The 27,667-nt window shown below is 36.3% G+C and overlaps 2 protein-coding genes across 2 annotated transcripts in view; one reads left to right on the forward strand and one right to left on the reverse strand.

Moving 5' to 3' along the window:
* Positions 1-3,402: 3,402 nt before the first annotated feature.
* Positions 3,403-25,697, reverse strand: LOC107741721 (methionine synthase reductase-like). The gene is made up of 15 exons (XM_016554489.1): positions 25,576-25,697; positions 24,840-24,993; positions 24,596-24,749; positions 24,406-24,523; positions 23,946-24,321; positions 23,328-23,441; positions 23,079-23,232; positions 22,821-22,909; positions 22,441-22,621; positions 18,339-18,381; positions 17,654-17,840; positions 17,252-17,370; positions 8,720-8,812; positions 4,193-4,378; positions 3,403-4,098 (listed from the first exon to the last, which is right to left on the reverse strand). The coding sequence occupies exons 1-15, from the start codon at positions 25,662-25,664 to the stop codon at positions 3,954-3,956; spliced, it is 2,202 nt and encodes a 733-aa protein (XP_016409975.1). The 5' UTR covers positions 25,665-25,697; the 3' UTR covers positions 3,403-3,953.
* Positions 25,698-26,017: 320 nt separating this feature from the next.
* The window catches only part of LOC107741883 (T-complex protein 1 subunit epsilon-like), a 13,287-nt gene continuing 11,637 nt past the window's right edge, over positions 26,018-27,667 (forward strand). The window contains exons 1-3 of the mRNA XM_016554683.1: positions 26,018-26,255; positions 26,633-26,693; positions 26,772-26,936. Of these exons, the coding sequence (XP_016410169.1) occupies positions 26,151-26,255; positions 26,633-26,693; positions 26,772-26,936 (331 nt within the window). The 5' untranslated portion in view covers positions 26,018-26,150. The remainder of the gene's footprint in view (positions 26,256-26,632; positions 26,694-26,771; positions 26,937-27,667) is intronic.

Raw genomic sequence — 27,667 nt, forward strand, 5'->3', positions numbered from 1 at the left:
GACGCGTTTCAAAAAGGCGGGGCATAGAGGAGAAACAATAATGTACAATATGTGGAAAATAATGTATGTTTTTTTCTTTAAACAGCATAAACACATTTCATTACACCAAATACACAAAATAATATTCTTTTTAGCAGCATCATATGACCCCTTTAAAATGAATCAATCTGCTGGAAAATGTCTCATTGACATAGTAAACAGTTTGTTTCTTATGGTGTGGATCCAAACTCAATGCATCTATCCATTGATATCAACGATAAACGTTAAAACCATAGATTTTTTTAGGCTTGTGGCAAAATTATTTTCCTTTTCAGTATTTTGTCTTGTTTTCCAGAAAACATATCTAAACATCCTTAAAACAAGATATATTTACTTGACTAGCAAAATAGTGAATGATATTAAGACATCCCTAGTGAAAAAATACTATGTACTTGTACTTAGTATATTGCAAATACATTTACATATTTATATACTTAATAAAAATACCTTGCAATTGTACTTTTGATATACTAAACTGGTATACTTAAAGTCTGCTAAACTGGAACAACTACTTTTGTGCTTAATGCACTTTAATTGTGCAGAAGTAGTGCTGAAGTCCAACTAAAGATATGCTGAAGAATATTTGATTGTGCTAAAGTGGAACTGTTGCAAGTATACTTCAGGTGCACTTTAAATATCTTGCATTTAAAGACATATTAAAATTACATATTAAAACATTTTAGGCACAATATTAGGAAACGTGCATTGTGCAATAAAGAAATACTCCAAATAAAGTTTACTTATAATTTTATATCAGTAAGTCTTAAGTGATATGTCAATAAATCTAATGGATTTGAAGTATACTTATATGAAATAAATGCATTTTAAATACATTTATTTTTTAAATGTATTTATATTAATTATGGCATAGGTATTTTTTTACTAGGGATGATTTAAGAGAATATTTCTCATACCACTTTGGCTTTGTTTTAATCATAAACCTCACTAGATTTTGTTAGATTTATGCTTAATGCAAAGAAGAATAAACATCAAGATACATCATCTGAAAATAATCATATTAATATTTGTTAATTATATAATTGTATTCATATTTGATGTGGTAAAAGTAGGCTACTTAAAACAAGAGTTTACTGGAAAACAAGACAAAAATTACTGATTAAAATTATTTTTTGCAGTGTGATCGGATGATGGGGTATATATATATATATATATATAGTTGGCAACTAACAGGTGAGCTGCAACCCTTTTCGTTGTAAAATTGGTGGCGATTCTCAGTGGAATAGTGTCATTTGACCTCTCTCTTTTAAAATTAAATAGCACATTTATTGTTATAATTATTGGGTAATCTTTAACTCTGTACCCTCTCCTGAAAAGGGTTTTGTAGAGGTCTATGGAGTTTATTCAAAACCCTTTTCAGCATTGACCAGACTTGATATCATTACCCATCCCCTTACAGTGGCAATAAAATGTCAAACCTAACAAAATTTCCCAGAAACCATCAACCATCACGGACCTGGACGTACTACAACAGAAACTGCAGTGGACTGAAGCAGAGGTTCCTCTAATGATAATCATTACCTCTAGCACATATCTTTCTGCTTCATTTAAGCCATTCTTAGCAGAGGGATCTATCATAACCACCAGCTGCAAGTTTGTGGCCTTCGTGATTTATTCAGATTACCATTTCACTTTTATGCACTCCAGTCATAAAGGCACCTTGAACCTTTTTAATTAAGAGCATCTAATTTAGAAGTAAGCCCATCATTAATGCAGCACATTCATTATGGGATTCATTTATGTGCCTTTGCAGCGCTGTCCTGAGAGCTGTTCCCCAGTACAGATGCAAATAACACTCGTAAACAAGCACAGAGGCTCATGGGATAGAAAAGAAGAAATTAAAGCTCTTTTGGCTTTGTCTGTTTTAAACGGGTCAGCTAAATCAAACTTCACGGAGGATTTGATTTTTACTGTGTTTGTACGGAAAATACCCAAGAACGCTGTTTATAAAGAGTTTGTCTCGATCAGCTCCCTAGATTAAGGAATACATTTTTTTTATTGTAATTCTGTCATCATTTTCTCACCTTCATGTTGTTCCAAACCTGTATGACTTGTTACTTTCTTCTGTGAAACCTGAAAGATATTCTGAAGAACATTTCAACTGTTTTTGAACACAGTGACTGTGATTCATTGTGTGGACAAATAAAATAAATAAATATATTTTTTAGATATATTTATAATTTTTATGTCCTATTTTTATATATATATATTCTAATAATAATTATAATCATATATACATATATATTTATGCCTCTGAACAATGAGATCTTGACCAGAGCAGATTTTTATCCAATTAATCCTGTTTTCTTCTCCTTTTTGAAATATGATTACCATAGTTTTGTTTGCATTTTTCAGTGTAAACATCATTCACGGCTACTAGTCAATTGCAATTTCATTGTTCCCATAAAATTTCAAGTGCTTGTTTAAAATTTTAAGAGCCACACTTATAAATTCATGACCGTCCCAAATCACAGCGCCATCGTTACTCATCGTTGTTCAGACTGAAAGCTTGGAAACCCTTTTCTCGCTCTGAGACAACCTTTATAATCCGTAGGATCCCTAATTCACAACTGATGTGAAATCCTAAAGGGGTTGTGTTCATAACTTCATGAGGTGAGGGATTCTGTAATTATTCTTCCATGATTATTCGGTCTCATTAGCCTGCTGACCCTCCGGAGTGTTGACGTGAAACATCGCCTTCAAGAGTCCTCGTGCAAAATCAGTGTTTACCAGACATCGGCAGCACAGACAGAAAACTCCCAAGTCTTTTCTTTATGCAACACTTGAGACAAAAGTGGTCTGAGATGCATGCAAAGAAAGGTCATACAGATGATGATTAATGCCACCGAGCTAGGGAATACAGAACGAAAACTAAATGTCACGGAACGGATGTTTAGCCACAGAGCGATTAAAAAAAAAAATAAAAATAGATATGTAAGCAATAACCTACAGTCAGCCGGACTGAGCACTGTCACCAAATAACAAGTAAACACCTGAAAAGGCCTATTTAGCAATAATGACTGGCTGATTATTTGCAATAATAAGGCAATTGATAAGTGAGATGCTACATGCCACTAGTTACGTTTGTTGCTGCCCACTTTTTCAGTAGCGAAGTCATTTTTCAATCACAACATTGCAGTTTTTATTTGAAGAAAAAAAGTATTTGAAAATTGGACGAAAACACAAAGATACAAATCTGTGTTTAACGGCTTTAGTGAGGGTAAGAAGAACTACAATCCCAAGAAGCAGTGCAAATGATAATCACATTAAAAACAATGGTGAAATATAACACTATCCATTAAAGTTGACTATATCTATAGAAACTATATCTATATATTTGGGGGGGGGGGGGGGGAGAAAATGGATGACTCTAGAGTATCCGCTCTAATCTTAAAAAAACTGTTGGAATAGAAAAACACGGAAATGCTGCAGATGATCCTGGATTTGGCAGCTTCTGACAGTTTTCCCATCCAGTTTGTCATGTTTTGGTTTCTCGTTTCTAGCATCCTCCTGCCTTCCGAGTCTGATGCATTATGCATATTTTACCTGAGCTGTATCTAAACCCTACAGAAACGGTCCGCAAAGAATGAAACGGTTATGTGGGACTCCTCTTTAATAATAGCATAAAAGGCTCAGTTAAAACGTTTTGACCAAACATATCTAATCTAAGTGCGTTTAACCATCCCTTCAGATAATTCACTAAAAGCTTTTAAAATACTTGAAAAGGAGGGGAAAAGCCTTGAGACTTAAGGCAGTTGAAAGGCAGTTGGTTAATGAGTTTGGCTATCACTCAGTAAAACCTGTTGTGTAGATATGAAATAAAATAGCCAAAAAGTAGCTAGCAAATCTGTCCACAAATAAGACACTATTTGTTTGTGTTCTGTATGTGTGCTTTCTCAACTCCAGATGTCCTGTAGATATCGCTTCTCCTCACGAAGTCCTGCTACTATCTTCATAGCATCCAGTATATCGATTTGAAGTTTATTTCCTATGATCTCCAGCAGTGTGTCATTCACATCCTTTGCCATGTTCTTTCCATCCCTGTAAAATCGTGAGATATTGTCTCATTCCTGGTAAGCAAAATGTGACATTACACATGGTAAACAAAGTCAAGCCGTTTATATTTTGTACCCACCCACAGACATAGAGACAGCCTTTATCTTTGAGGAGGATGCTGGCAACATTTTTAGCATGGAGACGCAAGTTATGCTGGACATATGTTGGACTGTTAACAGTTCCCGCTGCATCAGGCTCATCTCTGGAGAAGCACACGATCAGATGGCTCAGGGTTCCATTATGCGCAAATCTCTCCAACTCCTCTCTAGAAGAAAAGCAGGAATGTGCTTATTACCACATTTCACTATTATTTCATCAGTCAGTGGTTGTTTTGGCAGTGGTTAAACTAAACTTACGCATTAAAACATACAAATGGTACAAATGGCAAATTAGATTCGCTCAGATTTTGCGTTAGTGAAGTAACAACAGTGGAGCTCATTAGTGTATTGCATTCGAAAACTCACATTTTCATCTCCCTCATCCATCTGGCAAGAAAGTTTATAAAACCTCAAGGCCGCTGTTGTAAATCGCTTCTGTAACAGCTTTTATTTCAGCACCTAGCAAAAGTTTGGATGCTATTTCAACAAAATGAGCGATAGAAACATGTGAAGGTTACAGACAGGGTCAAGCTCAAGGTTGAGTCGCTTTTGCAATCAATTGCTCTGCTTGTCTGTTACCTCAGATGTTCACTTGGCAAAAGCCACTTCTAACTTTTTTATTTATTTTAATTGACTAAAAGGAAGTGTTCATCCAAAAATTAATATTCTCACAACGTTCCAAACCTGAATGACTTTCTTTTTTCTGTTGAACACAAAATTTCCATGCATTTACAATAAATGGGGACTGGGGCCTTTAATCTTTAAAAAAAAGACTTGTGTAGAACCAAGTCTTTTTAATTTATAAGTTAACTCATAACTGCTGTGATCAGCTCATTGAGTCAGTCAGATGAACTTGAAAACTGGATAGGTTTGATTCATTAAAATTAATCATTAATGCTTTGTGATCTGGTACAATCAGTTCACTGAAATTATATGACTAAGAATGATTTGTTCACAAATTGGACAAAGCTGGTGTTCACATGAACATGCTCTCACATCCCCTTCACTGGAACGGCATGGAAGTCTTTCAAATTCCTTCTTTAGTGTCTTACAGGTTTGTAACAATCTGAGGGTGAATAAATAATGAAAACATTTTCATTTTTGGGTGAACTATAACATACAAATTTTGTCATAGAAACTTTCATGCATATTTCCACTAAAAAAATCCACTGAAGTTACAGAAGGATGACAGAATGAAATCCAAACAGATAAGTGATGTAATGGATGAAGCAAGCGTTTGCACACAACATCTGAAAATAGCTGTTTACATGGATCACAAACACCTGAGTATTGACATGTTCTCTGAATAAGATATCACCATGTAAACAGAGTTTTCAATTATCTGAATCCAAAGAAAGTTTTGTTTTGAAAGGTTCTGAAGAAAATCTGAGTAGTGGTGTGCAAAAGATTACACACCCATACCCACACGCCTATTCAAAGTATACAGTTGTAATTGCTGTGTAAATGTATTTAAAATGCTCAGTGCCACTTCAGAAGTGCGTCTGTGCCACCTGTGCAGTGTTAATTTGGTGATAAGATTACTGCAGGTTAACTAACCTAAGTGAACAATTCAGCATCTAAATTATGAAACTACTTGTCATTAACAACCAGGTCTATTTATAGTACATGCTTAATGGTTTTGTTTTTTAAAGTTTTTGAGCACATATGTTTGCATGCACCATCTGGGAGCCACGTCCATCTTAACAGATGAGCTGTTCTAGGCTTTCTGGTGACAGATATTGAATGTTTACAAAGAATACAGACTTGAGTGGTCCTTTGTCCCTTTTCCAGAATCTAATCCGCCCGCTTCCCTCTTCATGTAATCCAAATCCATAAAAACAAAGAGGCTCATTGGTGACGGGGGGCCAAGACGAGTGTGCTTTATTTCAACAACACTGATTGAGGCCGATTCCAGCCTTTTAAAGGGGTCATATGATGTGATTTCAAGTTTTCCTTTCTCTTTGGAGTGTTACAAGCTGATTGTGCATAGATAAGATCCCTGAAGTTGCAAAGACTAAAGTCTCAAAACCAAAGAGATATTCTTTATCAAAGTTAAGACTCTGCCACGCCCCCCTAAAACGGCTCGTTCTAACACGCCCCCACATATCTACCTCACTATGTGAAAATATTTGAATAATGCCGCCCAAACGTTCATGCAAAGAAAGAAGGCGTGGTTTCAGGAACAGCAGTAGTGTTGATGCAGCATGTCAGGGAGACGCTGTGTGTTTCTAGGCGAAAGCAAAAGCAAAAGCACTTTATTTGGCCTTCCGAAAGTAGACGCATTTAGGAATCTTTAAGATTACTTACAACAGAACAACAATGCATTTTATGGACGACCGTTTCGTGAACCTAGGAGAGGAGGTAATTCTGACTTTGCTATGACAATCTGCCGCTTCTGAATCAGCTACTGTTTTGTTATTAGCTTAAGTAAGTGTGCGTGCGTGAGAGAGAGAGACAGGGTCACATCACAGTGGAGTCAGCTGTCTTAACCGTGGCTTGTGTACTGCAAACACATACCAGCTTCATCACTGTGTCTGTCACGCGACTCTGTTCCCCTTTCGGGCTCTGTCTTTACATTTATTTTGAAAGATGAAGCTCGCGATTATGGTAAGGGGCGTTACATTTCCGACGAGTGCTTGCGGTGTTCGGCCAATCACAATGCACTGGGTCAGCTGGCCAATCAGAGCAGACTGCGCTTGTCGGAAGGAGGGACTTTGTAGAAAACGAAGCGTTTGAGAGAGGCGGGGCATAGAGGACCTACAATAATGTACAGTATTTGAAAAATAATGTGTTTTTTGAACATTAAAGCATGTCAACATATTCTGTTACACCAAATACACAAAATAATGATCTTTAAAAAAGCATCATATGACCCCTTTAACACTCATAAGTATCAAAGTCCCTTTAAGGCAAATCATGTCACTCGGGGGCCATCTTTGAAATGCCTCACGGGCATGAAAGTGCAGCTCCACTATCTTTGAATGGGGAAACATCAAATTCTCCAGAATTGTTCGCCAAGCTTAAGATTAAATTTCATATTTGAAATCACCAATGAAATCTGACAATAACTGTCTCATAAATGTTGTTTCTTTTGCTCAAATAATGTTTAAAAAAAGCTTATTTTTCAGGCTAGGCCAGCCAGTGCGCATGCACAGTCCTGAGCTCACGTCTCAGAACGCTGACTGTTTCTATAGCAACCGGGACTTCTAACGGCAGCTGCAGTGACATGCTGACTTTACAGATTAGCGATTGGCTCGTTTACTCAGAAGGCGGGGCTTCGTTCGATAGAGCAGCCATATTGAGCATTGCATTTTTCCCCCATTCAAAACTATACGAGTGACGAGTGGTATTTTATAGTCTTTGTAAGTATCATGTTTGATTAGAATTGATTGGAGATGCCGTGTTTTCTTTAGCAGGCTGCCTGATGGCTAGCCGGTTTGCTTTTTTGTTTTTCAGTGAGTATTGAGTTTTGCAAGGCAAGTTCAGTCGCTCTCAAATGCCACCGGCACTTTCTACTTTGCTCATTAAAGCGTAGCAGACAATGAGGGTGTTACACCGAACAACACAAAGCACATTTCATTGATCGTCTTAATCAATATATAGGGAAAAAATTATAAATGAAACCACAGTGTGACCAACGTGAATAAAAACATTAATGAATACAATCCTTGATGTTCGTGACCACTGAAGGCAAAGATAGATTCAAACGGTGTGTCGGGACTTTGACTTTGATCTTGTTGTTATTAGCTCTTGTGTCAAATAGAGGCAAGCACTGATACAACGTTGTGTGCCGCCCCGCCGTCACAACACACACACTTAATACTCACCAATCCAGTCTCCAATGTCATTACTTCAGGACCTTGTGTGTGAGTTATGACTCTGTGCCTATGGGAGAGCCAGACCCCAATCATCTTATATAATGTCTCGTATCATATGCCCCATACTCTCAGAGGGAGTACTTTAATTACATTGCTTTCCCAATCATTACTCTCAAGGACGGTGCAACAGGAGCCTCTGGCTGATAGCAACCAAGAGAAGATGACGCCAAGAGCCAGTGTGAAGCTGGCAGATCAAGTGAAAAATACTCTGAGGTTATGGAGATAACATATGATCAGGTTGCAAAGGGGGACGGTGGAATAATGGTTGCGTGTGGCTGAACAGTATTTTTTTTTTAAATATCTAAACATATAAATATCTTAAAACAATGGGACACAAGATTGCATCAGATAATACAGCTTTTTTAGAGAATATCTTAAAATTAAGTTTGTTTCTTAGCCTAATTATTGTATTATAAGCATAAATCTAACAAAATATAATGGTTTACTCTTACAAGAAAAAAAAAACACTTCAAGATATATTTTTTGAACACTGCTCATATAATAAACACAATTGCTTCTCAAGTACATTTATATTGATTTAAGGCTGTTTTGATGTTTATTCTGAAAAATAAGACAAACAAATTAAGAAAGTGATTTTATGCATGTTTGTGATATTGCGAATGCACATACCTGAAAAGAAAATCTTTGTCTTTGTGGCGACATCCAAAAAAGAGCCATGTCTCTCCGAAAGTTGCTTCCTGGTTCGCTTCTCGTTCTTTCTCTCTGTCAGGTTAAAACAATAATGGAAAATTGAACATAATGTCTCCATAAAATGAAGCTATAACACACATACTGAATACTAAGCACTTCAAAAAAATAGTTTCTAAAAGCTTTTTTGAAATGATTCAATTTTTCATGTTGATATCTATAGAGCTGGATGGCCAATGGCTAAAATAAAGGCAATTAGGGAATTCAAAACGACCTTTACTTTGGTACCAAATCAATACTAAAATAAATACATAAATAAATACAGCAATCTCAGCCTTTATGTAGGTTTGGAAATACAGAGTGCAGATTTAATTCTGTAGCCAACGGCTCTCTGACTGACTGACAGCCGGCTGCTTTCTAATGCTTGCATGCATATTTATACGTTTATGCCTCAAGGTAATGTGTGCAAATGGTCAAATGCACTTCTTAAAATGTCTCTTGGTGAGTTATTCATGTAAATAAGTGAATGTAAACAGTTGGGGGGAAAAATATGGTTTGTGTCAAAATATGAGCTCTGTGCATCACGCTGTGTATTAAGCCTAATAGGCCTGCCACAGTCTATTATGTTTATAATAATAATAAAACAGAGAGAAAAAAAATTTGAAAATAGAGGAAAACACCCTGTTCATAATTTTAAATTGTTCCTTATTACTTACTGAAAAATCACTTTTTAAAATATAAGCAATATTTACTTATATAGACACTACCATTCAAAGGTTTGGAGGTGGTAAGATTTTTTATGTTTTTTATAAGTCTCTTATGCTCACCAAGGCTGCTTTTATTTTATCAAAAAAATACAGTCAAAACAGTAATATTGTAAAATATTATTACAATTTAATTATTACAGCCATTTTAATTTTGAATTCTCGGCAGCCATTACTCCAGACTTCAATATATTGAGTATATACAGGTGCATCTCAATAAATTAGAATGTTGTGGAAAAGTTCATTTATTTCAGTAATTCAACTCAAATTGTGAAACTCGTGTATTAAATAAATTCAATGCACACAGACTGAAGTAGTTTAAGTCTTTGGTTCTTTTAATTGTGATGATTTTGGCTCACATTTAACAAAAACCCACCAATTCACTATCTCAACAAATTAGAATACTTCAATAGTCCAATAAAAAAAACATTTTTAGTGAATAGTTGGCCTTCTGGAACTGGTATTGATACAGGCAACCCTATCATGCCAATATATACTGTACATACATACTTAATACAATTTATTAATGGCAAAGATATGCACCCATATTTATTTAAATTCATTAATAGTTAAAAGTTAAATTAAAAGTTTATTTATAGACAAGGCTGTCAGTATATTTTGGAAATGAAACAATGGCAAGAAAATCCTGCTGATAATCTAAAAATTGTTGAATATGAGCCGATTAATTTGCCTGACTGATAACTAATTACAAATTCAATAATCTTCGGTATTTAATATATCCAGTGATCCAATTCATAGTTTCACAGTGATGAAGCCATACATTGGCATGTGGCGTTTAATTACTCTCTGACCTGCTGCATTATCACAAAACCGCAAAATCCCTCTTTGTAGAGTGAAGACCTTGATAGTTATCTGGATGGGTTCTTTAAGAGCAAGTCCTCCAAAAGATCTGGCAGTGTTCCCAGAATTCCCTACACCAAGGTGACATACAGGTACTGGGCACTATCTGTACACTGCACCTGCTAAAGGTTGACAGACTTCTCCAGAGATAAGAGAGAAGACGTCGCACAAACACAATCAAAACTTCCTTAGGCCCTTGAAAAAAAGCAGCACACTGTCTACTCCACTGCATCTTTACTCCAACGTGATAATAGAGGAAGAGATCTGTTAGAGATGCATTACACAGGCCAGAAGCAAACTCCACTGCGTTTACTCCTTTAGCCATCTCGGCCAACCTAAATGAAGCATTCAGAAATAGAACACGCAGTCTAAAAATTTCAAGAGCTTTACTAGAAGTGGAATGTAGAAACACCCGAAGGACTTTGAGGGTGAGATGCCCTCCATCATGCTGATATCACTCAAAACACTGCAGTGAGCCGAGTTTCAGACATCTGCTGAACGTACGGTTTAATTGCGATTAGAATACCAATGAGCCACAGTGTGGACGAGATGACCACAGGAAAACAAAACAGAGCTTCTCTTCAAACATCTACAATCTGTTCTTTTTCATTTCAGGTCCATGCTTCAGTGGCCCATTGCATGCAGTGAACAACTGGCAAGCAAAGCAAAACGCTCACTTCTGTATTTGAATACAGAAAGACCAAAATAAAACCCACAATTGCGGCTATTTCTTAAATTTGCGACTACTACTGCGACTTTATATCTCAAATTTGCAAATATTTCTCAAAATCCCAACTTTATGCATAACAGTTGTGACTATTTCACAGTTGAGACTTTATACCTCACAATAGCGACTATTTCTAAAAATCATGACTTTACACTTAACAGTTGAGACTATTTCTCACAAGAGAATTTATACCCCACAACCAGCACTGTTTCTCAAAATTGTGACTTTATACGTAACAGTTCAAGAATTTCTCAAATCATCACAATATACTGCTCATTTGTGACTGTTCCTTAAAATCATGACTTTATACTTCACAGTTGTTACGATTTCTCACAATTTAGACTTTATACCTAACAACTGCAACTATTTTTCACAACTGCTAAATTATTACTTTTAATTTTTTTTATACTCTGTGGCACAAATTGACATCCACACAAAAATCAATAAATAATAAATCTGACAAAATTATATCATAAACATAGGTCAAATTACACAGTCCAGCTAAGTAAACTACCAAAACAAATCATGACTTTATGCCCCACAGTTGCAACTAAACTAATTTATGACATTATACTGCACAATTCTCAAAAATTTCTCAAAATTGCAACTTTAGACCTCACTATTCAGACTTTATACCCCACAATTGCCAGTTTCTTAGAATCGTGACCTTATACCTCACAATTATGACTATCTCAAAATCACGACTTTATACCCCACAGTTACAATTATTCCTCAAAATTGTTGTAATATACTGTACAACTGTGACTATTTTTCACAATTTAGACTTTATACCTCACAACTGTGCCTTGCTCACATTTGCTAATTTATTACTTTAGATGTATTATTATTATTTATAGGGCTGGGCGATAATTCGATAACGATAATTTATCGTTAAAAAAAACGATAAAAATTATCGCGATATAGTTTTCCTCGGTAAAACGGTATGAAGAATTCGATAAATGTTCGATATAATGTTTATGCGCCAAAAGCGCAACGAAACAGCGTGACTCATTTGAATCGCGCCACACGAGCTCACTAGAGCAGATGTGTTTACTCGGTCACGCCAGCACTAAACATCGCTGTGAGATCCAGTTTGAAGCGCAAATAGAGCGATTAACACAAATTACTCTGTGATTTAAACAAGTTTAAAGCCAAACATGAGAAACACTGTGTGCAACGAGACAGTCAGAAGGCTTTTCAATCTACACGTCGCTATCATTTACCATGGATTTACTGTAGTAACACTCACTGCACCATGGTATTGTGGCAGAAATGTGGGATATTCACGTTAAATTTTATTTATGATAAATTTGAGTAATGATATATAATTGTATGTATTTGTGATTAAGCTATAGCATGTGTGCATTTATACTGAATATTTTTAGACTACTGTTTTTCATACAAATAGGCTACTTAAAAACCATATAGTTATATTTTTACCATGGTATTGAGGTGCTATGTGTGGTTTTAACTGTTTATCATGATTTAAATGTATGCTACTATGAGAGACCAATGCTTAATAAAAAATTTAAAAAAACACTTTGTCAGAATAAATGTAACCATATAAAACTGAGGTTGCTACAATTTTTACAGATGTTACTGATTTTGATAATGAACAAATATTTACTTCTGCATCCTAACTCAAGCTACTATCAAATGTGCATTTCTAAGAGGCAAAAAAAGTGATATTATTATTATTAATATTATCAGGCAACCCAAACCTGTTTCTTGATTTGAAACAATATCACATTAGAACATGTAGAAACTAAGAAATTAATTTTTCTATTTAGATATTTATTAATGGTCTGGTTTCTACAACTTTCACTTTGGAGCAAAAATCTGGCTTTAAACTTGAAAGAAATAAAGATTTGACATTTATCGTGATAATTATCGATATTGACTGATATGAAAAAAATTATCGTGATAATTTTTTTGGCCATATCGCCCAGCCCTAATTATTTACTTTGTGGCAAAACTTTCCACATGAAATCAGCAATGAAATCTGACAAAAAATGATATCATAAACAACTCAAATAAAAAAATAAAAACAGTCCAGCTACTGTATATACACATTCTAGAGTAAATAAACTACCAAAGGCAACTGGCAACGACCCTTCAATTCCTACAGTTGCCAAATTGAGCATTAATGATTTCTCTCATTCATTTTTCTGTGAGTGGTTCGTCTCCACCCCCTTATACAGCCTCTGAAATAAACACTCTACTTTCTGGATTTCCTAAAACACTTTCTCAGTGTTACACAAACAATTACAGCCACTGATTAAAGGGTAAATGAAACCGAGAATACATAGGAAATGTTTTTTCATTGAGAGTAATCACTTTATGCATCATCTTGATGAGAATTTAAATAATACACATAACCAAACACAGCCTGTCACATCCATTTCCCCGCTGTCCATCTCTGCAGGAAATGATATTTTGCGAGACAGCATTAACATTTTGGATGCTTCTTTTGGTCACGCCCATCTGCTCAGAGCTTGGCTCAACAGAGTTTGGCATTTGAACAAACAGAGGGTTCACAGCAGAACCATTAGCATCTGGGAGTTCAATATCCAATCTGGAAATGGGCTTCAATAAACTAGCTTTAGTGGGGCTTTATGCTGCCCCAGAGGGGCCGGAACCAATATGAAAAACCTGGATTCCTTTTGTAACACCATGCAGACCAGATCCCATCCTGAATACAAATCAACTGTACTGCGACAGCGAGGACGACATATCCGCATCCCAAAAAAAATTACAGCCTGCAATTGGGTAGAATAGGAGCTAACACAATAGATGGTACCTTTTCATATGAAGAATGAAAGCGAGTCAGTGGCCTACTCTGAACATTCACCTTTATAAATCACTACACTATGTAATCCTCCTCTTCACCTTCCTCTGAGAATATTCACTGCATTTTGAGAGCAAGGGACATACAGTGACCTAAGAGCTTATTGTAGTCGCTCAGAATAACAGTTTCTCACCTGTGAACAGCACACACTGTGTGAACAAAGAAATGGATGCGCAAAAGCAGTTTATGCTGCATTTAACAGTTTTATAGAGAACAAAATTAAACAGTTTTATACAATTTTCTACAGAGCATGTGAGTGAACTTCATGATACTAGGGTGTTTTGGGTGGTTGCCAGAGCACATCTAAACATTCGCTAAGGTGTTCTGAATCATATTTAGTGCATTGCTATGAGGTTGCTACAGTGATCTTGGTTTGGTTGGCAGAGCATTGCTAAACAACTGCTAATGTATTCAGAAGCCTCATTCACACAGCCAGCGACGCGCAGCAACAAAGCGACATGATCCCATTCATTTTCAATGGAGAGCTGGCGACTTCCAGCAACACAAGCTGCAATGACCGCTGACGACAGAATGTAGGAGTGCGAAGCGGGTCACTCGACGAAGTTATGAAATGTTTCATATTATGCAAATGAGCCACGAATTTCATGAGCGACAACCAATAGGAGTGAAGACTATGTCAGAGGAGCTCACACGTCACCATCACGAGAGCAGCCAAGACAGGACAGAATTTGATTTCAGTTTTATATGATTTTACTGTAACCACATACATGGATATAAAAAAATGACGTGTGGAAAAGAAACTGTCGGCAGTCTTAGTGAGTTTGACTCATACATTGATAGTTCTTGTTGTTAAATATATGATGCAGTGAGCAGTTTAGCACTGCTGAGTGCATTACAGCTTCCCCTGCATAATGTTGATTATTAGGGACAAGAAACTTGATTATTTGTCAAATTGGAATGACGTTTCAGAAATTTTTGGTAGTATGAGTGAGTTTAATTAGTTGATTGATCGATCGTTAATCTGATTAATGAGCACTGCTGTACTATAAACAACCCAGCAGAATGCTACTTTTAATTTGGCTTTGTTTTGAAGGCAGTCTTATAGTTTTGTTAGTTAATTCTATAGAAGCATCAATTCCTTTCTGCTTAAAGCTCACTGGCAGCCTGCAAACAGATGAATTGGCTTTGACCTTTTATGAGATTCTTACCCAGTCTCCTACTTTTTCCACAGCACAATACATTTCCGGCTGTCTGCCTGCTGTCATTGATTTACAGATGAGGAAATCAAAGCATCCCATGCTGTTTGCTCCTAAAGAAGAAACGCTGAGCTTTGTGACACAAACAATGTGCTGCTGACAGAATGGTAATCATTATCTTTAATTGAAGGCTGGCATTAAGGAGAATCTCAAGTTAAGAACCGCATGGAAACAAAATTCAACAGCACACATTGGCATAAACCTGCATCTCCATGACTAATCTGTCTTGAATTCTTTCACAATTGTGGATGATTGGGTCCAAGAAAATGCTTTTGTACTTGAGAATGGAAATATGTAAATCGCTGTCATATCATTGTCTACAAATGAGCAGGCAACTTGTTACAATTGTGATACTTTTTTCTTACTGTTAAAGGACAGTTTAGCGAAACTATGATAAATAATAATTGAAAAGTAGGAAATTATATGAAAATAAAATAATATTATTATTATTAATAATAATGCAATTTGTATTACTATAAAGAAAAATACTACAACTACTACTAATAAGAATACTAAGATAGATAGATAGATAGATAGATAGATGGATAGATAGAAAATCTATTAGCAAAACCATATAATTAGTGCACAAAAACAATAAAAGAAACCCATCTGTTATTGATCCATGGCCTGGAGCTAAACCAAACATGCTGTGCTGCATGACTGCCTCAACCTTGACGGTTTGGAAGGTGATGTGATGTTTGAGGACAACTTTTGTCATTCATCATTAATGTCTCATCCCACTCTCACTGTCCCCCAGACATGTCTGAAACATTCATCAGCCGCGTTCGGCCCGGACACTAGCCCCTGTGATTACCTGTGGCCCTTGTGCCACTTACAAACTATTCGTGTACACACACAGCAGGCATCACAACCCTGAGCCAGGGCAGACGGCTTCATTCATATGTAGTCCTAGCGTGTCACTCTTCACAGGCCCCTGGCACCGAGTATAAATCACACACGCAGAGATGACAGGCCTCCACAAGACACCTTTACAACCAGATCCTGAATTAATGCCCTTCTTCATTTTAACACCAGGGTCTTCGGAAACACTATTAGGCTTCACAGATAATATGGCAGGGAGCAGGTCAATAGCACATTTACACTTTCTCTTCTTCCGTCGACCTCTTCAGATTTATCCTCATCACCCTAGAGGTGTTTTTATGCTACTTTTACACATGAGATTCAATAAACTTTCTTCCGCTTTTAAAACCTGTTTTTTTTTGTTTTTTTTGAAGATGCATGATAAAAGGCCGTTCAGGCTTACTGCTCTATGAAGTGTGGAGTCGTTTTGCAAATAATAACTATGATTTTTGTACTGACAGCCGTGTTTGTGACAAAATGTGCAAAAAATACTGATAAAAAAAGAAATATTACAATATGAATAACTGTTTTCTATTTTAATATCTTAAAATGTCATTTGAATTTTCAGCATCATTACTCCAGTCTTCAGTGTCACATGATTCTTCAGAAATCATTCTAATATGATGACTTGCTGCTCAAGAATAATTTCTTATTATTATCAATGTTGAAAACAGTTGTGCTGCTTAATAATTTTGTGGAAACCGTGGTATTTTTACAGGATTCTTTGATGAATAGAAAGTTCAAATGAACAGAATTTATTCTATTTTTTTGTAATAATGTAAATCTTAAATGCCACTTTTGTTTAATTTCATGCATCATTAAATAAAAGTATGAATATATATAGGTTTATATATGGTCACAAGCTATAATAGCACTATATCAGCTATCTGCCAGTATCAGAGTTTTTAAATTTTTTCATTGTTGTTTTTTTTTATAAGTCAATATCATATTTATACCTTTTTGGCCTATTTATGTCTTGTTTGATTATGTACTGTCATTTAGTGTGTTTTTATTTTTTTAACAAAGTTTATTTTTTATAATATTGAAAACTTAACCATTACAGCTTATTTTTATCAGCCAGAATTTTGATATCTGCACAAAAATATTGCATATCATATCACACTGCACGATACTGCCTGAACTTTCGTGAAAGCTAAAATAAAATAATAGAATAAAATATTATACAGTATCAACATCATCAGAAAAGAAAGGGTGAAATATCCCTACTCAATGTACCTTTGTTCAAGAAATCCAATGAAGGGGGCCACACCTGTCCCAGGACCCACCATCACTACAGGAATAGACAGGTCGGCTGGTAAGTGGAAGGTGCTGCTGGGACGAGGCCTGACATGTACCTGGACATTTAGATCCAATCAGTTCTAAGCAGTGATGGGATTCATAAATTGTGTAATCCCACACACAACATCTATTTAACTATAACAAACCCAGTTCAATACATTTTGTAGATAGCATCTAAACCAAAAGCTTTTAAGTTGTTGTTGTTCTATTCTGCTGCAAGGATTAGTCCACTTTCTCCATAGCTCATTTCTGTCCAGCTTTTACCTCAATCAAACAACCCAATTCAGTCCAAATCCTCCCAGCAACTGTGTGCTAATGTGTAATGGCTATAGTGCTAACCTTCGGCAGGGCTGATGTGCCTAGATGCTCTGAAGCCGGTACCGTCCCAAGGGGCCGCAAGATTGAGGAGACGTGATCAGCCAGCCAGCCCGTGCACAACCCCGTCCTCGCCGGATGCTCGGGACGTGCAGGGAACTCCACAACATTGAACACGAAATTAACTTTCCCAGGGTGCTGAAGGCTGGAGCTGAGGAACGAGACAAAAATAAGAGACTAAGTGCTAACAATCCAGAACCAACCCTGAACATGAGCAAGCCGGTGGACCTCATTATCCCTCTCTTAATGGCCTGCCTCTATTGGGCCTTGGGGACCCCTGCTGACCAGACTTTAATATTTCAGAGCCCTAATGTTTCTGTGTATTCTACCAGCATCAGCGTACTAAACATAAGACATTAGTGTAGATGCCAGACCACTTACAAGCCGAGGGAGACAGGCAGAAAACAAATGAAAGTGGCAGGCGGTTCTGAAAGGACATCCTTTGCATCCAGTGTTTGACTTTGATCACAACAAATGGACTATCATAAAGCAAGAATAAATGACACACCAAAATCATGTCTGTCTATAATAAACCTCACAACATCAAAGGAAGATAGAGACAGAAATAACAACCTAAATCTGGATATGTCTCTGCTTTAATTTGTGAGGCCAAACATAAAGCACAGGTGTTTCAAACAAGGTCTCTTACCTGGCAGCAGAATAGGCTCTGGGCTGAAGCTTTGGCAAATGTTCTGTAATGAAGCAGAGGAGAGATCAGAGATGAAGATGGCATTGTGACCTTGAGGCTATTCGACCATGTCTTGAGTTACTCTTTCAGGGCATCCCCCCTCTGGATGTTACCAAAGCCTCTTGAGTTGATGAGGGCCAATTTCTCAGAATAGCTCAATTCACAACAAAATGTTCATTGCCTTTTTAGGACAGCCTTAATGTTAAGCAAGTACAGTATATATAATCATGAAAAGTTTAGTAGATTTTCCAAAGGAGAATGTTTTAAGAATGTTAGGAGCCAGACCGAAATATTGGCTAGGCCAATATCAATATATTGAATATTATAATATCTATATATATATCAATATATGAATATCAACATTACCTTTTTTATATATACACATCATCATACAAAGTTTGGGATCAAACTTATAGAATAAATAATTATTATTATCTATTCTTAGAAAGAATAAATACTTTTATTCAGCAAGCAAGCATAAAATTGATCAAAAATTAAAGTAAAGATATTTATGTTACAAAAAATTGTATTTCAATTAAATTAGAATGATTTCAGAAGGATCATGTTACACTGAAGAATGGGGTAATGGCTTTGTCACCACAGAAATAAATTACACATAAAAATATATTAAAATAGAAAACAATTATATACACACACACACACACACACACACAAAAACGTATAGCTCACTATTACAGATAAGGATTAACTGAAATTTCGCCAACTTAAAATATTTGGCTGAAAGTGTCAAAAAGAGAAAAATGTGAACAGAAACAATTTACCATCCAACAACATAATCTTCAACATGCAGAAAAGAGGCATGCATGTGAAATGATACAGGTTTAATTAATTTTGATGTAAATGCAAATGATGATGGATAATATAGACAGAAAAGGTACTGAATTACACACTCGATGAAGATTCTGGAAGCATACTGCAGTCAAAACTCACTTTGACTCTGCATTAGAGTTTCCTAGTTGTGCCTTAAATACCTTAACCACAGAAGAAATCATGCTCTTGGTTATTGACACATTAATAAAGAGGGTTTTCCTGTGCTTACATAGAGGCCCGGAGGGTATTTAATGCAAAAAATCATTTCTCATGTGGGAAGACAGAGAAGCTTCTGCCACCTTTTGATTCCGTTTTCTACTCTGTAGTGATACTAGTTGTGAAGGAAGAACACATACTGTAATCACAAAAATATTATAATATTCAAAATTTATGTTATTCAAATTTGATTATTAATTTCCAACAAATGCTTTTTGATTTTGCTTTCATCCAATAATATTTATTTCAGTGCATCACTATCTAAGGACCTTATGCCATTGTATGGCTTCCAATGAAATTCAAGATGTTTTTTTCACTTAATATAATGCTCCTTGTTAAAAACAGAGAGGTAGTTGTTTCTTAGCTCAAACAAAATGTTTAAAACTCTCCTTCATCTGTCAGCAAATGGCATATAATTTTCTCCAATTCGCTGAAATGATGAATCAATTTGAAATGTTAATTTCAAGCTCACCATATGCGGATGCTGAAGGTCATCAATATTATCAATTAATTACAATCAAACATTCAATATAGTGAGCAGCTGGTGCAATTACAGCCCCTCGTGAGTGCAAACAAATGCATCATGGTGTTTTGGTGGGAAAACACTGCTCTTTAATGTCGGGAAAGCCTAAAACAATCAGAAGAGAAACTGTTTAACTGATGACAGTGATGCTCTGCCACAACACACCAGTGCAGAGTGATTTTAGGAATAAAATGAATGTGCTGTCAAACGCTGCTGAACCAGCATCTCAGTCGACTTGTGCCATGCATAGAAAATCATGTGTTAATCCTTAATTTGCCAAAGTCGCAGTAATATTCACACAGATTAAAACTTTACATGTACGCGCATCCAATGCAACAATCCACTGGCCACATTCGCATAAATCAGCGAGGGTCACTGCATTATGACTAACTTGCAGTTCTCTATATCTAAAGCATGGTATGCATTAATAATTTTAGCTATACCAGCTGTTCCCCAAAATCAAGGTGATGCATATTTCTCACCTTGATAGAGAATTTATTGCATTTCACAGCAGAGGCTTACTGTACAACATATCCACCAAATATCGCGTGAAGGAATAAATTAGGTTTATTATAACAAAATATCAACTTTATGTTCTCAAGGCTAATTACATTGTACAGTGATTTCTTATTTAGTGTGCAAAACTTATACTACCATTGAAAAGTTTGTGTTGAAGCTTTTTTACTTCAGAAAGAATGCATTAAACTGATCACTTATATTGCACCCCGTTTCCACCACTAAATAAAAATAAAAAAAGGTAATTGCGACTTCTCACAATTCAGATTTTTTCCTTGCAATTGCAAGTTTACATCTCAGAATTCAGACTTTTTTCTCAGAATTGCGTGATATAACCTCGCAATTGTGATTTTTATTTTTTTCTCAGAATTGTGCGTTTATATTTCACAATTCTGACTTTATAATACAGAATTGTGAGTTATAAACTCGCAGTTGTAAGAAAATTGCCAGTCTTTTTTCCATCAAAACTGGACTGTATAACTGGCAATTGTGAGTTTTTATCTCACAATTCTCAGAAAGAATGTCAGAATTGTGGGACATAAACTCATAATTGCGAGAAAAAAAAGTCAGAATTGCTATTATATCTCGCAATTCTGACTTTATAGGCTAACTCTTTTTTTCTTTTTTATGTACGACGGCGTTTTAGTGCCACGTAAATAAAAAAATAACAAGATTACGAGAATAAAGTCGTAATATTTTGAGAATAAAGTAAAAATTATGAGAGTAAAGTCGTAATATTTTGAGAATAAAGTCAATTACGAGAATAAAGTTGCAGCAATTTGAGAATAAAGTCGTAGCAATTACTAGATTAAGTTATAATATTTTGAGAGTAGCCTATAGTTTACATTGTGCATGCAAATAGGCCGGATTGGGAGCACCGGGAGAAATTCCAGTGGCCTGGCAACTGATATGAATATATGTGGGATTATTAGCAGAAATCATACCATGTGTCATATACTCGCAGGGACAGTATGCTTGGAAATAATATTTTACGTCTTCGAATGCATTCATTATTTGTAGTGTGTCAGCCACCCAATAATAGCAATAAATCAAGCAACAAAGCTTATTGCGATTACTGGGTGGCTACGCGCTACAAATAATGAATGGATTTGAAGATGTGAAATATTATTTCCAATCAATTGTTACACCATGCATAAAACAGCTTGCGAATCACTTAATGTTATTTACCTCAGAAAAGACAACAATAAAACTTACTTACACTTCAACATTTACAATGTTTTATTACTGTTTTTAATTAAATACATGTGAAGATGTTTTTTGCAGAGTAGGTGGTGGAATTTTCACATTAATTAACGTTATTCACACCATATACTTGCCTTGCTATGATTTTATATATATTCATATACATATATTCAAATCAGTTGCCAGGCCAAAATATTATAATTTTTATCTCGTATTGCTACGACTTTATTCTCGTAATTTTTACTTTATTCTCAAAATATTACGACTTTATTCTCACAATCTTGTTATTTTTTTATTTACATGGCACTAAAACGCCATAGTAGAAAATAGAATCTAAAAAAAAATGTATCACAGTTTAGACAAAAGCCCTGTTGAGTATAAGAGACTTCTTTCAAAACATTTTAAAATGTTACAGACCTCAAACTTTTAGAGAGTACACATTTTGTGTACATTTTTGATATGGTTTGAAAAAGAATATGTGGTTTTTGTGCGAGCAAGATGAGAAAAATGACTCAATCTTGTGTCGTTACATAGACATGCGCATATATTTTTTCAGAGGCTATACTTGCAGTTAAAGAACAGTTTGCCTTTAAAAGGAAAAAAAGCAAAGCTGTGCCTCTGATCCGATGTTGTTTTACTGCCATCTGGTGGTACAAGCACTGCAAACGCTTCCAAACATCAGGCACATTTACCATGCAAACTGCATATGCTGATATGAAATGTAGAAAACATCCACATTCCAGTAAATACCAAGCAGATTATGTGTTTACTGACCAAACAGAAGGCTGAGTGGAGGAAGGCAGGATGGGAAGGCCCGAAGCAGATCAAGCAAACATACATTGGCGTCCCTGACAAAGCTGTTGTAGTCTGCTGAGCCTTCTTTGCTACACAACTCCAAAAGCCTTCTTTTTTCTGAACCGTTCTGAGTGAAGTCCGCCAACGCTCGCACAAATGCCTGAAAGCACAAGAGAACAGTGTACAGTGTCTGTCCAGGAACATCAGACTACAGCCCTGTGAAAGCTAAATAAATCATCCCCACCTGTACATCAAAAGCACTGTTGTGTATAAAGTAAGCGCTAGTGCTAAATCAAAGGTTCATAACTTCAACAGCATAGCAACTATCACATTAAATAAGGTTAATAACACAAAATTACTTTTTTTGGAGCGCTCCTTATCTCCAAGCACCAGGTGAGAATAAACTGCAAAGAGCCGTTCTGTGGGATGTGAAGTGGAACTTTTGCTGCTGTAAAAGAAAAAAAAAACGGCTATGTATTTATTCAACATTTCTGGTTGTTCAATCTGAATCCAGTTCTCTGACTTGTGAACAGAATACATTATTTTATCCGTTTTCTAGCACAGCTCGAGGAGAATGTTCCTGGTGTCACTGACTGTGTCAACAACTGCTGCAATACCTTTCTTACTGCTGTTTTTAAGCAAGTTGACCTGAACAGCACAATTCTTTTGCGTTTGCAGATCCAGTCTGAGCAGCAACTCCTCAACTTCACTGGCTCTGTTTGGACAGAGAATATCAAAGGCATCTCCAGGCTGGTAAGCAATGTTCTGCTCCTGGAGAGACAACATTTATAAACTAAATATATATATATATATAATTAATATTAGCGAATCCCTATTTAAATAAACATGAATAAATATGGACTTACCGAAATATCAAGCTCCAGTAAGATGGCAGTTTTCACTGCATCATCTTGAGTACACTGAACTGCTTTTGAAATGGACACCTCATGATAACAGTCTTTATCAGATGGGACTGTCTCCTATGAAAGGAGTATGTTAATTAGCAGAATTATATACATAATAGAAACAATAAAATTATATTTTATCCCACATCATCTATATCAGTGGTTCTCAACCGTTTTGACTCAAATGCCCCCCATTGTCCAACATAATTATTCAAAGATATTTTTGCTGTGAATTTTTGTTTTCAAACTTGATTAACAGAAACTGAAGTGTTGATAAATTCATTTTAATCAACCATGATAAGTTTTGTGATTCGAGAAAATCCACGATTTTGTATGTTCTTCAAAAAAAACAAGAACTACTGATATAATAATTGAGTGTGTGTGTGTGTGTGTGTGTAGCATTTTAATTAAATTAGAATTTTTTTAATAATTAAATTGCCACCCTTGAAAGTTTCCTGAGGCCCCCCAGCAGGCATTTATTGAATGAACCTTATTCGTAAAATACAAAAATGTTCCTAAATCCATGCTTTTGATTGATCTCTATGTTCTATAAACGTTGATTTTCCAGGAAGTTCATACCCGTTCAGTTGACCCCTGCTCCAAATGGACCTCCAGATATGAAGCGGGAAGTGCAGGAACATTAAGAACAGACTCTGACAATGGTGGTACCGATTGCTTTAGAGATGCAACCAATGCAGTAAAAAGAGTCTCAACATCACTGCTGTCAGACGTAATCGTTTTTCCTTTTTGTGAGTCTACTTCACTCAGCTTTAAAAGATGAAGATCAACTTCTAGATCTGACTTATTTTTTTCCTGGCCAGATGCATTTTTATGATAATTGTCCTGTGTACAGTCTCTAAGGTCAGCGCCCTGTTGATTTGAAGACATGCTAGAGAACATTTTTTTCAGAGCGTCCCAGAGTCCCTCAATCCAAGGATCAACCACTACTTCAAGTCTGGAAAGAAAAGAGCCCAAGAGTTTGACAAGGCAATATATCAGAGAATGAGCTTTTTTGTTGTTACTTAACATTCATGCTTACCCAGTGCCGTCATCTGCATGCCCAGTGGCATAGAAATGTTTAGCACCAAGTTGCTGCAGACGGCTGTCAATGGTCTTGCCCCCGTTGCAGAAATTTGCATAGTTTGTGTCTCCCAAAGCTGCATATATAACAGCATGAAAAAGTGCTCATGGGTGGAGCTAACACTTACATAACAGAATGATCATCTTACCTAACAGTGCATAACGCAGATGGGAGAAGTGGTCGTGCGCAAGAGATTTGTTCTTGATCTTTCTTACAAACTTCTGAGCTGTGTCCGGAGGGTCACCATCACCGGTCGTGGAAACCACAAACACAACTGGCCGGATTTCATGATCCACGTTGTACTGGGAAAACATGGGAATGCACAAGTTGCATCAGTCAGTTCTGATATATGACTGTTGATTTCCATGAAAAGTAATAGGCAAGAAACATACCTTGTGCTGGTTGCTCAGACAGCTGATATCGGCTGTAAACCCATGCTCAGCTGCTTGTTGGCAGATCTCTTCGGCTATAGACTGAGCCTGACCATGCTGAGATCCGTACAATATCAAGAAGCGAGCGGCAACTTCACACGGCATATTATGAAAGCTGGATAAAGGGGATTAAAATGTTACAAATCATTTCTGCATGTTTTGAAAGCAATAAAAATATTTAATTTTTACATTATAACAAACATGTATTATACATTTTATAAATACATTTATAAAATTATAAATAATTATTTATTATAAAATATTTATAAATATAATTTAATAAACAATGAATTAAAAATTACATAAAATCATTAATAAATCATAAATTCATCAGTCTAGATGGCTAGTTTCGAACAAGAGTAATGTAATATTAACTTATACAAGCATTTAAATGTAATTTACATCTCATTCTTTTAATTGTAAGGTTAATTCATATGTTACTTACTCAAAAATGTGATTGTTAACCATTTTTCAAATGTACAAACTGGAATTGAACAGCTCTGGTCATATGACTATTTACATCAGACAAATGAAATGTCAAAGAAATCAAAACAGTCTGACCTCTCATTTATAGCTGACAGTTTTGTGTTAAATACACCAAGCACTGTTTTAGACCATCCGAAGGTCAAAATACACTTTAGTCACAAATTTAAATTGTGAGCGGTGAGATTAAATTGATTAAGTTAATAAAAGTTACCTTGTTTTTGTGAACGCCAACTCCAACCGCGTCTCCGGCCGAGTAACATAGTGAATTCCGCACTGGCAGTGGCATGCTTTCAGGAGCATAAACGGGTAACCGGATACCACGTTACTCTGGACTCGCACATGGCCTTGCAGAAATAAAGAACTTGTAAATTAAAAGATATACTAGTCAAGGACAAATCTTATATGTTTAGTCAATCTGTATGGAATATAGATCCGTGGCTGTACTCGCGTTATGTGTTGGAGTTATCGCGAGAGTGGAATAAACCATTAATATGTTTCAGTTTAAAAGTTTGTTAGAACGAGGTGGTTTTCTTTGTTTTTTATTCCTAAATAATTTTCTGAAGTGTTTTGAATCATTCTTTAATTAATCACTCAACGTTTATCTAATTTACCCGAAAATGCCGTGGGTGTTATAACATACTCTACTTGGTTTGCTCCGCCCCTCCCCGAGATTCTTCCAGAACTAGCCGGCAGATCCGCGTGGCGAGGTGCACATCTAGAGGATTAAACTCTCCAGTATAAAATAATTTTACGTAGTTGTGCATTTCATTGGGGTGGAGATTAATAATGTCCGCTCTCGGGACCCTTGCCTTTGATGAATATGGAAGGCCTTTCATCATCATAAAGGACCAGGACAAGAAATCTCGCTTGACTGGCCTGGAAGCGCTGAAGGTACAAAAGCTAACGGGCTAATGCGCTCTCTGATCTGTAGTCCAGAACGACACAGTCTGTTTCATGTTTTAAATACGTATTTATTACAATATGCTTCTGTAGTCTGACATAGAAAGAATGTCTTCTTTTATTTGTCTAATGTGATCAATAATGCACTTCATGTCAACCAGCGGATGGTCCATGTGCTTCCTCTAGCGGTGTTGAGTCATGATGCGCAGTCAGGGAGACATGAAAAAATTATTTATTTTTTTATTCATAAGACAGTTGTAACTGTACTTTGACTTTATTTTTCTACTAATTAACGTATGATTGTTTGTCAAGAATCCTGTCAAGATGTTTGTTGTTTGTAACACGTATATCAAACCTGCACATTTCAGTCTCACATCATGGCAGCAAAAGCAGTTGCAAACACCCTGAGAACATCACTTGGGCCAAATGGTAAGTGCTCAATTCTGCACGTAGCCTTGCTAGTCCGTTCCTTGCTGTGTTCTTAATACAAATGATTGTTGTTTACAGGACTTGACAAGATGATGGTGGATAAGGATGGTGAGGTGACTGTGACTAATGATGGTGCAACGATCCTTAGCATGATGGATGTGGACCATCAGATTGCCAGACTCATGGTAGAACTCTCCAAGTCTCAGGATGATGAAATTGGAGATGGAACTACTGGTGTTGTTGGTGAGTTCTCTCCCCGCGTCTTACTAAACATAATAATCAGCTGATTGCACATGGGATGCAGAGTTTCTTTGATAAAAAACTACATATTCCCCCCTGCATGTTTATTTATTAAAGGGTTAGTTCACCCAAAAATGAAAATTGTCTTTGATCTTTCAAGCTATTTAATGGCACTCAGCGGGTGTTGCAGTGCATCAGTCCAAAAGAAGTGAAATAAGAAGAGCCCATCCTTAATAAAAAGTGCCTCACACGACTGCGGAGGGTGAACAAAGGCCTCCTGTAGCGAATCAATGTGTTTTTGTAAGAAAAATAACCATATTTAAAACGTAATCAATTTAATCTAGCTTGCGCTCACTGTTGTACACGAAAGCATCTCAAGGGCGGATGACGTAGGAAGTCGGCGTTGCGCATGCGCCGCTCAGAAGTGACGAACGCGGAAGTGCAGGGGAGAGATCAAAACAAAACAACGGTCACGAATTAGAAGTACAACATGAGGATTTTTAAAGAAGAATGTCGGAGGATTTCGATATAAGCCAAGAGGAGACTGGTTTTCCTTTGCTAAAGTAAGGAAACTTTGCTTCCTTTGATCCTGTAAACAAACGTTGGTTTTCACGAGACTCACCGGCGCTTGCGCAACGCCAACATCTTACGTCATCCTCCCGGAGCTGCTTCCGTGTACAACTGCTGGCGCAAGCTAGATTAAAGTGATTATTAAGTTTTGAATATAGATATTT

The sequence above is a fragment of the Sinocyclocheilus rhinocerous genome, unplaced genomic scaffold, assembly GCF_001515625.1.
Source record: "Sinocyclocheilus rhinocerous isolate Xijiao unplaced genomic scaffold, SAMN03320098_v1.1 scaffold100, whole genome shotgun sequence".
Taxonomy (NCBI): Eukaryota; Metazoa; Chordata; class Actinopteri; order Cypriniformes; family Cyprinidae; genus Sinocyclocheilus; species Sinocyclocheilus rhinocerous.

Bases quoted from the DNA above. Each gene is read 5' to 3' on its own strand.
- LOC107741721 (XM_016554489.1), bottom strand. From the start codon at position 25,664: ATGCTCCTGAAAGCATGCCACTGCCAGTGCGGAATTCACTATGTTACT. The intron at 24,750-24,839 runs GTATGTTTCTTG...ATGTTTTCCCAG, and splicing joins GTCTGAGCAACCAGCACAAG to TACAACGTGGATCATGAAAT. The intron at 22,622-22,820 runs GTAATTTTGTGT...TTGTGCTTTCAG, and splicing joins TAAGGAGCGCTCCAAAAAAA to GCATTTGTGCGAGCGTTGGC.